This window comes from Stomoxys calcitrans, chromosome 1 (genome assembly GCF_963082655.1).
Source record: "Stomoxys calcitrans chromosome 1, idStoCalc2.1, whole genome shotgun sequence".
In the NCBI taxonomy this organism is placed as follows: domain Eukaryota; kingdom Metazoa; phylum Arthropoda; class Insecta; order Diptera; family Muscidae; genus Stomoxys; species Stomoxys calcitrans.
In genome coordinates, this window is record NC_081552.1 from 251,030,272 (window position 1) to 251,041,550 (window position 11,279).

At 38.1% G+C, this 11,279-nt stretch overlaps 2 protein-coding genes across 2 annotated transcripts; one reads left to right on the forward strand and one right to left on the reverse strand.

Annotated features, from left to right (window-relative positions):
• Positions 1–939: 939 nt before the first annotated feature.
• LOC106094336 (brachyurin) lies at positions 940–9,153 on the forward strand. Its single transcript, XM_013261543.2, has 3 exons — positions 940–1,796; positions 1,884–2,059; positions 8,427–9,153. The coding sequence occupies exons 1-3, from the start codon at positions 1,411–1,413 to the stop codon at positions 9,080–9,082; spliced, it is 1,218 nt and encodes a 405-aa protein (XP_013116997.2). The 5' UTR covers positions 940–1,410; the 3' UTR covers positions 9,083–9,153.
• A 597-nt stretch (positions 9,154–9,750) lies between these two features.
• LOC106094335 (protein tantalus) lies at positions 9,751–10,931 on the reverse strand. The gene is made up of 2 exons (XM_013261542.2): positions 10,775–10,931; positions 9,751–10,714 (listed from the first exon to the last, which is right to left on the reverse strand). The coding sequence occupies exons 1-2, from the start codon at positions 10,846–10,848 to the stop codon at positions 9,865–9,867; spliced, it is 924 nt and encodes a 307-aa protein (XP_013116996.2). The 5' UTR covers positions 10,849–10,931; the 3' UTR covers positions 9,751–9,864.
• Positions 10,932–11,279: the final 348 nt, after the last annotated feature.

Genomic DNA, 11,279 nt, shown 5'->3' on the forward strand with positions numbered 1-11,279 from the left:
ATGGTATCCGGTTAGAGATCACTCATGTTGGATGTCAGTAAAATTTATCGCCGCATATGAAAAGTGGTCAGGTGCTGTTAAGATTTCCCCGAGTTTTTTCTAAGAACTCTTTGGAATTTGGTTTGAAGAAAACCATCAGAGCAGGTGGATAATTAAAAGAATATAGAGAATCATTACAGTTGTATGCCAGAGATTCTATATTGAGCCTGATAGGAATCTCGGGCAACCGAATATATAAAACCATAAACAAAGACTAAGCAAGATCTCCAGCTTCTTCAGTCTAGCTGGACAATGCCCACTGGCCCACTTAACCAAGAAGTTACAACGTAATTAGAACAAATTTTTCGATGCAACCAAATTAGTTATGAAGCAATGTTAACTCGAAATGAAGCCGGTGTAAAATAGCTTGTAATTGCCATTTGCAAATGTCCAATTAAAATCCCAAAAATTCCAACCACATACAATTGCATTTATTTTCTGGGTGCTGCTGTGCTAAAAAAACAAAACAAAAGACAAGCGGTGAGAAAAAACTATGTGATTTTCTCACCATTACTCAATGGTCTAGTTGCACACAAAATTATAACGCTTGGCGATAGGGTGGACTGTGGACATCGGCCGCCACCGCCACCGCAAGTCGATGGCAGATACCATCACCACCAGACGACGCACGAATTGGCGTTTATTATGTATTAATGAATGAGCATTTGTGGCACACACCGACAACTGGTGATACCTCAAGTGGCCAGCACCTATTTTTTGCCACTGATACACTTCTCGCCACAACTCATTGTCTGTGGGGATTGCTATTGGATGGATGAATGATGATGCAACCTGTCGAACGAATAACCCACCACCAAATGGAATGGAAAAGTCGCCGCATAGACAATTCGACAACAATATGCTAAGCTACATAATTAAGAAAGCAATCGGACCTGAAGCTCTGTGCTGGGTGTGTTTGGCTTTCAGCTACCAGCAAAAGTAGCTGCGAATTTTATAAAAGCAAATGCAGCAACCTGCAGGCGCTTTAGTCGGGCGAGAAGCGCGCGTGCCTAACAATTATTGAGTTATCGGCATAAACTTCGACAAGCGACTGTTAAAGGAAAAACAAGACAACATTATGAAAAGTTGTTAATTTAAAAACAAAATTATATAAATTATAAGTAAAGTAGGAAAACAACAAATATCCATTGAACATTCGACATGAAACTGTGTGTGCGTGTGTGAACAATTAAAGCTTACGATAAGCCCTGCAAGTGTTTGTGTGTGACTTCAGAAGAATAAAATCTACCGCCCCCCCCACCACCAAGAAAAAAAAGAACAATTTGTTAAATGTGTAAAGAAAAACATCAAGTGAGCGAACTTCAATTGAGCCCAGTTACTATTTGATCCTGTCGCATTAGAGGATTTGCCATGCTGAAACGTGATTGGATACTATACTGTCTCACACTAAGCCTCTATTATGCAGCCTGCCAAGTCGAGAATATATCAGCCATTGAGTGGCATAAAGTCAAACCCATGTACCTGGTGTCCATGTATCCCATACCCACGAATCTTATGAAGCAACCAGGCATGTCAGCTGATGAGCCATTGGTCCTCAACCTGGAATCCGATCCCATGGCCGACAATGAGATTACCAAAGAAGCCATGAACCGCATTTTTGGTGGCAACGAGGCCGTCCACGACAGCTTTCCCTATCAAATAGGTTTCTTGCTGCAGCGTCCCAAAGGTCTCTATTGGTGTGGAGGTTCATTGATATCCCATGAATATGTTCTAACAGCAGCTCATTGTGTGGATATGTAGGTCCTGCAACACTTTCCAGCTTCAACATTGCTGTAAATTTAATGTCTTTCATTTATTTTTTTTTGTATGCTTCCTGACTTAAGGGCCTCTCGCGCTTTGGTGTTTATAGGTGCTCATGACATTAAGAATCCCCACGAAAAAGGCCAAATTCGCATGATGGTACATCACAGGGACTTTATTATATTCCCAACATGGAATCCGCGTAGGCTCAAGGACGATATTGCTATAGTACAGCTTCCGAAATCTGTCAGCTATAATGGTAGGTTGGTGTACTTTTGTAAAGGGTGATTTTTTTGAGGTTAGGATTTTCATGCATTAGTATTTGACAGATCACGTGGGATTTCAGACATGGTGTCAAAGAGACATTTCATCATGAATAGACTTACTAGCGAGCAACGCTTGCAAATCATTGAATTTTATTACCAAAATCAGTGTTCGGTTCGAAATGTGTTCAAATTTTGACAAATTTTGTTCAGCGATGAGGCTCATTTCTGGTTGAATGGCTACGTAAATAAGCAAAATTGCCGCATTTGGAGTGAAGAGCAACCAGAAGCCGTTCAAGAACTGCCCATGCATCCCGAAAAATGCACTGTTTGGTGTGGTTTGTACGCTGGTGGAATCATTGGACCGTATTTTTTCAAAGATGCTGTTGGACGCAACGTTACGGTGAATGAACACATTTCGAACCGAACACTGATTTTGGTAATAAAATTCAATGATTTGCAAGCGTTGCTCGTTAGTAAGTCTATTCATGATGAAATGTCAAAGCATACTGAGCATCTTTCTCTTTGACACCATGTCTGAAATCCCACGTGATCTGTCAAATACTAATGCATGAAAATCCTAACCTCAAAAAAATCACCCTTTATTTAAATGGCTATGGTAAAATATTCACATATACCTTTTCACTATTCTGAAAAGGAATAATTTGAGATATTTTCATGCTAAAGTAAAGAAAACATAACTCTAATTGTCAGTATCCACCATACATAGAGATGGGCGATGGGTAAATACCCAAAAGGCATTTACCCGGTAAATAGGGTAAATACCCGGGTATTTGTAATTTTGCAGATATCTTGGGTATAAAAACATTTTTCAAAATAATTTTGATCATTTCGTACTCTCTGTATATAAACCTGATCTTCTGATCTCATAAAATCGGATTTTAGTTTTATATAACCGCTATATAGACCGATCTCCAGACTTAAAGTAAATTGCAAATTTTGCCCATGAACACTCCACTAAGGAACAGGGGCAAACTTCTCACATATCAATGAGAGCAGTCCTATTCAAGTTTAAGCTCAATGATAAGGGGCCTCCTTTTTATAGCCGAGTCCGAACGGCGTGCCGCAGTACCTCTTTGGAGAGAAGTTTTACATGGCATAGTACCTCACAAATGTCGCCAGTATTAGGAGGGGAAAACCACCGGTGAAAATTTTTTTCTGATGGTCTCGCCAGGATTCGAACCCAGGCGTTCAGCGTTATAGGCGGACATGCTAACCTTAGCGCTACGGTGGCCTCCAAATTTGGTAAATACCCGGGTATTTACCCATTTATACCCAAAAGCTGGGTATTTGTAATTTTTCAAAAATTGTTTGATCATTGCATACTCTTTGTATATAAACCGGATCTTCTGATCTCATAAAATCGGATTTTAGTTTTATATAGCCGATTAGACGATTTCCGGACTTAAAGTCTTGAGGCAATAAATTGGTAGTTTTTCATCCGATTTCGATGCAATCCGGCACAGTGAGTTCTGGTAGACCCCTATTCATTTCTGTAAAGTGCGGTTCTGATCGGACTAAATTTGGTTAATAGTATGGTCAAAATCGGTTCATAACTTGATATAGATTCCATATAACCGATCTCGGATCTTGAATTCTTGAGCCTCTTGAGTGCGCAATTATTATCCGATTTGGCAAATATTTTACACAAAGTTTTTTATTTCGACTTCCAACAACTATGCCAAGTATGGTCTAAATCGGTTCCTAACCTTATAAAGTTTCCATATAACCCGATCTCCCAACCTAATTTCTTCTTCTTCTACTAGGGTCTCCATGGCGAAACAATTAAAGGTGGTCTCATTTTTACAACAACCACAAATCATATGGTGCAGTCTGCCATCTTGTCATCAAGCTGATCGTACTTTTGCCAACACATGTAAAGAAATTTGTGTGCGTGTGCGTGTATAAGTGTACGTACATGAGCAGAGAATATGCGAGAAAGAAGATAACAACAAAGAGAATGCAAACAAAACTCTGTTATCTTAATACCGTCAAACCTGGCCAGCTGTTAACGGCTGTGAGACTGGGCAAAAAAACTTGCCAAATACGATCCATGGTGGAGTTTCAGCCCGGCCGAACTTAGCTCGCTTTTACTTGTTAGTCCTTAACTTGCTCTCAAATGGGCCAAACTTGAAAGTCCCTCAAATTAGCATCTGCCGAATTAGACAGCCACAGTGTGAAGGAAATGAAGTACGAAACATGATTTTTTAGCCATCCTTGGTTTACGCGTGATTCATGAGATGGCGTCGAGTCTGGTCAACGACCAAAATGTTTACATGCCCACGGTTACTAAGTGTCTTCCAAAATGTTTCGAATGGGGAGGAAAGCACTAGGTCAGTAGAACAAAACCCCAAAAACGGGTTTGAATTCTCAGGCCAAACTTTGTTTTAAGGGCCCTTAAAATATGAACAAAAGAAAAGACTAAACCTCCTCCATATTTTGCGGTATGTACGAGATATATCAGAGATTGGTGGAGCGATAATTTGAATCTAGGTTTTACCATAATAGTAAACCCAAAACACAGATCACATATTAACATTTGGGATCAACTACCAAGGGAGGACGATCTTCTCCAAAAATGCCCATAAACCGGCATATAGACCGATCGGTACAAGGTGGGATTTTCAATGAAAGTTTTTTGGTAGTAGAGTACGAATATGATATTCAAATGTGGGTCAAGTGTCAGGAGTGCCTCCCCTGGCCAAAACCCCCGAAACTGACATACATATAAACCAATTGATATAATATGGGACTTAAATGAAAGGAATATATATCTGATATATTTTGGATATACCGTAAGATATGGGGACGCTTCGCCTTCGTTTTAGAAGTTCATACCCCATTTTGTAATATCCCACTCCCAAATCATTACCCTGACTTTACCTCACATTGTAATAAGTCGCTCCAGGCTCGATGAAAACTATTGGAGAGCGGCCATTGGGCGTCACAGCTGCCCATATCATCATTTGAGTTGGAAAACTACTTCGGGTAGCCATTCGTAGGCCCTGATTCTCGTATGTGTGCTTAGTAAAGTAAGCACGATCATTTTTGGAGTTTACAAATCGCTCAATTGGGAAATTTTTCTCGTCAGGTATACTAGGTTGTTCTTTCAAATCCAACTTGTTTTTGCTTTGGTCTATTATCGTGTGCATTTTGGAACTTTTAAAGTTTTAGCTTGAGCTGGTTTTTTAAATATGTTGCATGCCAGTTTTCATATTTTCAGAACTTTATTTATTTGATTGGCAGTACCAAGATATATTCATTTATAGGTAGTGGTTGTTGCCCAACAACAAAATATTGAGTGCACTATCTGTCAAAATCAGTGATTTGTGCAACTCTGATTTTGTGTATGTTATTATTTCGCGCCATTTTTCGTTGTTTGTGTGTGTTATGGTTCTTAACTATAATACACACATAATCAAAACTCGTTGACAGATAGTGCACTTCGCGAGAACAAATTGTACTCAGCTGTTTACGGAACACTACCTGGTAATTATGTCATGGACAGTACGCCATTACGATGTGGAATGTGTTGAATGCTTAAACTTATTTTTTTCACTAGCTGGCGCCCTGGTAGCCCAGTTGGTAGTGTGCTCGTATTGCCAGAGCGGGGGTCCTGGATTCGATTACCACCAAAGGCCTTGGTCTGTCAATACTGTGGTATCAGAATGGACTGAAAATTGTCTGAGTCTGTAAAGGACTGCCATTTTTGCCTAACCTAACGTAAACAAAACTAGCCGAACCATTTCAGATGTTTTTAGAGCTTTTTTTTGTGGAACCCCACCATGGCGTTTGGCAACGCCAACAGTATCATTAGAACGAATTATGGAGTGTTGCACAAAACATTTGCAGTGTTTTATTTCAGAACTATTGGGTTGCCCAAAAAGTAATTGCGGATTTTTTAAAAGAAAGTAAATGCATTTTTAATAAAACTTAGAATGAACTTTAATCAAATATAGTTTTTTTACACTTTTTTTCTAAAGCAAGCTAAAAGTAACAGCTGATAACTGACAGAAGAAAGAATGCAATTACAGAGTCACAAGCATTCTTTCTTCTGTCAGTTATCAGCTGTTACTTTTAGCTTGCTTTAGAAAAAAAGTGTAAAAAATGTATATTTGATTAAAGTTCATTCTAAGTTTTATTAAAAATGCATTTACTTTCTTTTCAAAAAACCCGCAATTACTTTTTGGGCAACCCAATACAATCGATAACTTACCAGTAGAACTTTGCTTTGATATTTTATCCAGAACATTAGACTTGCACTGGATAGGACTAAAATCAAACATAGCAATTGTTCAATATGAGGTGTTTGAGTTCACCAACAAAAGCCGGTTATGATTGTCCAATCAAATCTATTGCAATTACACTATAACGACTAAACTCTATCACTTTATTTTTAAATAAACGCAAAAGAATATACTTTTGGTGACTTGTAAATAATATAATGAGCTGTCAATAAAACAAATAGCATGTAGCTGTCATATTTAGATTGACAGATAAGAGTCAGCTTTTCTTGACATTTTATGTCATTGACATTTTATGTCATTCCGTCTTCCTTTTGTCGTAAACATGCAAAATTTCGCCCAAGCAATTCAAAATAAAATTTGATTTACCGATTTGACTTCTTGAGAACTTGGCGCGCAATTCCTATTCGATATGCCATCCAGCCCAGCCGAGTTTAACGGGCTTCAATTTGTTAGAAATCTTTTTGATATCCCGTTATGGCCCAGTTCCTTAATGGAATGTTCATGAGCAAATTTGCATTTGCAATATGTAACCCTACACAAAAAACTTTTTTTTATACCCACCACCGTAGGATAGGGGGTATATATTTAGTTTGCAACACATCGAAATATCAATTTCCGACCTACAAATTATATATATTTCGGATCGTCATAAAATTCTAAGACGATTTATCGATGTCCGTGTGTCTGTCCGTCTGTCTGTTGTAATTATTCTACAGCCTCCCAAAATTGAGATATTGAGCTGAAATTTGGCATAGATACGTCTTTGTGATGCACGCTGGTTTAGTTCTTGAACGGGCCAAATCGGACCATATTTGGATATAGCTGCTATAGAGACCGATTTTCCAATTAAGGGTCTAATGCCCATAAAAACTTTATTTTTCCTCCGATTTTGCTGAAATTTGAAACAGTGAGTAGTTTAAGGCTTCCCAACAACTGACCTAAATAAGGTTCAAATCGGATTATATTTAGATATAGCTGCCATAGAGACCGATCTTGCGATTAAGGGTCTGAAGCCCATAAAGGCTTTATTTATTAACCGATTTCACTGAAATTTAAAACATTAGGCTATTTTAAGCCTTCGGACATCTGACCTAAATATGGTTCAGATCGGACTATATTTAGATATAGCTGTCATATAGACCGATCTCCAGATAATGGGTCTGAAGGCCATAAAAGCTTTATTTATTAACCGATTTTGCTGAAATTTAAAACAGTGGGTTATTTTAAGTCTCCCGACATCTGACGAAAATATGGTTCCGAACGGACTATATTTAGATATAGCTGCCATATAGACCGATCTCCCGATAAAGGGTCTGTCTGAAGGCCATAAAAGCTTTATTTATTTATTACCCGATTTCGCTGAAATTTAAAACATTGGGTTATTTTAAGTCTCCCGACAGCTGGCATAAATATGGTTCCGAACGGACTATATTTAGATATAGCTGCCATATAGACCGATCTCCCGATAAAGGGTCTGAAGGCCATATAAGCTTTATTTATTAACCGATTTTGCTGAAATTTAAAACAGTGGGTTATTTTCGGATCGGACTGTATTTAGATCTAGGTGCCTTATTGACCGATCTCCCGATAAAGGGTCTGAAGGACATAAAAGCTTTATTTATTAACCGATTCCGGTGAAATTTGAAACAGTGAGTAGGTTAAGACCTCCCAACATCCGACCTAAATATGGTTCTGATCGGACTATATTTAGATATAGCTGCCATATAGACTCATCCGCCGATAAGTGGACTGAAGCCCATAAAATCGTTATTTATTACCCATTTTCGCTGAAATTTAAAACAGTGAGATTTTCTGAGCCTCCCGATATCCGATTCGAAATTAGCTGCCAAAAAGACCAATAGTTTGTTCTACAAAATTGAACACTGACTTAAATTTATTAGACCACTCTATGTCCGTGCCAAATTTGGGTGCTTAAGTTATCCAATTTTCCCCGGATTGTGACGAAATGGGGTTTACATATATACTCGAGGTGGTGGGTATTCAAAGTTCGACCCGGCTGAACTTAATGCCTTTTTGTTTTTTTTTTTTTATTTTGTCTTTAACCTGTTTAGTTATTGTCTTTTTTGTTTTTTAGAAAGGATACAACCAATTCAATTACCGAAACGAGACTACGAATATCGAAGCTTCGAGGACAAACTGGGAGTTGCATCAGGTTGGGGACGTTATGCAACTGGCGTTCATGCCATCAGCAATGTGTTAAGATATGTGCAGCTTCGAATAATCAAAGGCGATGCATGTAAGAACAATTTTCCTCTCTCATATCGTTCCACAAATATATGCACTAGTGGGCGCTTTCAAAAGTCCACCTGCAATGGAGATTCGGGTGGTCCGTTGGTCCTACAACGCCGAACTTCGAGAAAACGTGTTCTGGTTGGCATAACCTCTTTCGGCAGTATATTCGGCTGTGATCGTGGCTATCCGGCTGCATTTACCAAAGTAGCTTCATATTTGGATTGGATTGTGGATGTCACCGGAATTGATCCTAGCCAGGACGTTTCCAAAGCTATTAAGTTTAATAAGCTCATGAAAGACTATTATAAGCACAACCATAGTCATAGTCACGGCCATGGCCACAGCCACAAGGTAAAATACAAAAAACAAAGAAAACCCACGAAATTCTTGTCTGCCGAAGATATGAATAGCGAGGATGAGTCTGAAGAGATTGGTGTCATCAATACCACAATTCGAAAATATCCGGATGCGGAATTGTTTGATATGCATTTAAATTAAATCGCCGCCAAAAACTTTAACTGGAATTTAGGAAAATTAATTTAAATACTATTTAAATTGTATGTACAAATAAGGCCATTGATATTAAATTAAAATATAAAGTTAAAAAAAAAAAATTCTAAACTGTATTTGTATTTATTTTCATTTATATTATTTATTATTTCGAGATTATAAAATGAGTGCAGAATATCGAGGCGCTTGGAACGCCATTATACGCTCGGTTAGTGGTACAAATGTTCTGTCATAGCCAACGGAATGGCTCGTTGAAGTTAACCACAATCTCAACTAACGATCAAGTTCCATAAGGTCATATTAAAGGCTCTTACTAGCTTAGTCAATGTATAGCAACTACAGATTTGGCTTCAAATACCTTTGAGACTGTCAAAAACCGCCTTATAGTCGCCAAATTGGTGGAATATGGCTTCGGATGTAGCGTTGAATATACTATCCTCGTTTGTAATTAGCCGAATACTTAAACTGATTATCTCCAGATTTTCTCCGTTTGAAGAAAGGCTGGCTCACTCATATCACATAAGACTGAAACATTGGTCAAGGCAACGCTTCAGAGTTTTCTAAATGCTATATCTGAACTAACCCAAATAAGTTGGAATTTCTTATCATTACTCTATCTAAGTTGCAAAGTTTATTTGTAACAAAAAAATGAAAAATTTGCATGCATAAAATCTAGTCTTTTATTGGTAAATTAGTAGAATTTTTGTTAGAGAACAATAAATTTCCGTGTATAAATATAACCCCCCTTTTTTAGTTGTTCTCTAGCTTCATTAAGAAGGTTTAGGCGACTGATATATTGCAGAAGTCGAAATAGGAATGTTTATAAATGCATCTGTAATTGGCATAATGTTTTTTAGGGGCATCAAAGCTTTTGAGTCCATTGCGACTTGTAGAGGCTGATTCGTGAAACAAGCGCTCTCCTCCATTTTTTCATTGTCTTCCTCAGGCGATGCCGCCTTTTCCATACTGCTGTTTAGTTTTTCTAAAAAGTCTTCCAATGAAATTTTTTTCAACGACAAACGTCGACCAAAAGTCTTCTTTATTTTTGCTCGCCTCTTTTTTACCAAAGCCTTATTGAACACAAAGCCATCGGTGCAGTTAAGGGTTCTACGCAATTTGCGTGATCCTATAAAACGCACCTGTTCGTGTTCCTCTTCATCACCAATGGCTTGGCTATTGGCGGGTTCCTCGAATATCGTTTCCAAGCTACTCGGTCTAAAGTTAGTGAGTTTCTTGTTCAAATAGATTTTCTTTATCTCGGCAGGTTTGAGATTGTTAAAGTCTTTGCTTAATGAACTAGTATGTTTGGCAGGTTTCATTATAGTACGTCTTTTGATACCAGATAGGAAGTTGTCCTTAGAAGCTCTCGAGGGCAATTGACGTTTTTCGGCGAATGTACTACCTCCGCCGCTCCTTCTTCTGAATGCTTTAGATTTATGCAAAGTGTGTAAGGCTTCATCGTCTGTTTGCCACTCGTCGTCATTGCTGGAACTGGATGCAACAGTCTCATTGGGATCATAGAGATTGGGAAATGCTAAATTGGCTGGCGAGGAAGCGGACGCCTCATTTAGCAGCGCCATGTCTGCGGTCTGCTGTGTATTTTGCATGCAATTTGGTGTGCTGCAACAAAACAAATGGGATTACCTGCGACAACATAAAACACTGCTACCAAATATTTACCGATTTTCGTCGCGGAACTCTAAGGCTGTTTGTCTGAAATTTATGTTAGCAATACCGCATACGATACCTTCCATTTATTTTCAGCTTTTTAAATCATTAAAAATAAAATTCTGTGTAAAAAATGGAGCTAAAATGCACAACACAACAAAATCGAAAAACGAAATCGATTTTTGACTAAACTATTTATCGACTTTGAAATTTCGATGTCATTACACTACTTGCCAAACACATTTTCTCATTAATCGATAATCTTGAATTATTTCGATTTCATTCCACAACGGAAATCTGAAAACTCTGTTAATTTTGAATTAAATTTTAATTTTTAATTAGATTCTGGCAAGATGTGAGAAAATCTCCCTGAATGAAATAGTACAGGAGAAATTCGCGTACAGCAAAAGACGAAAAAGAAACTAGTCAAAAATCTGCAGTTGCGTGATCGCTTTATATGGCAGCTATATCAGACTATGAACCCCTTTAGACTATACTTGACACAGTCATTGTAAAT

Excerpts from the sequence above, each read along its gene's own strand:
- LOC106094335 (XM_013261542.2), bottom strand. The coding sequence starts at position 10,848 with ATGGAAGGTATCGTATGCGGTATTGCTAACATAAATTTCAGACAAACA. Across the intron at positions 10,715-10,774 it reads GAGTTCCGCGACGAAAATCG|CACACCAAATTGCATGCAAA; the intron begins GTAAATATTTGG and ends GTTTTGTTGCAG.
- LOC106094336 (XM_013261543.2), top strand. The coding sequence starts at position 1,411 with ATGCTGAAACGTGATTGGATACTATACTGTCTCACACTAAGCCTCTAT. Across the intron at positions 1,797-1,883 it reads GCAGCTCATTGTGTGGATAT|GGCCTCTCGCGCTTTGGTGT; the intron begins GTAGGTCCTGCA and ends TCCTGACTTAAG. Across the intron at positions 2,060-8,426 it reads GAAATCTGTCAGCTATAATG|AAAGGATACAACCAATTCAA; the intron begins GTAGGTTGGTGT and ends TTTGTTTTTTAG.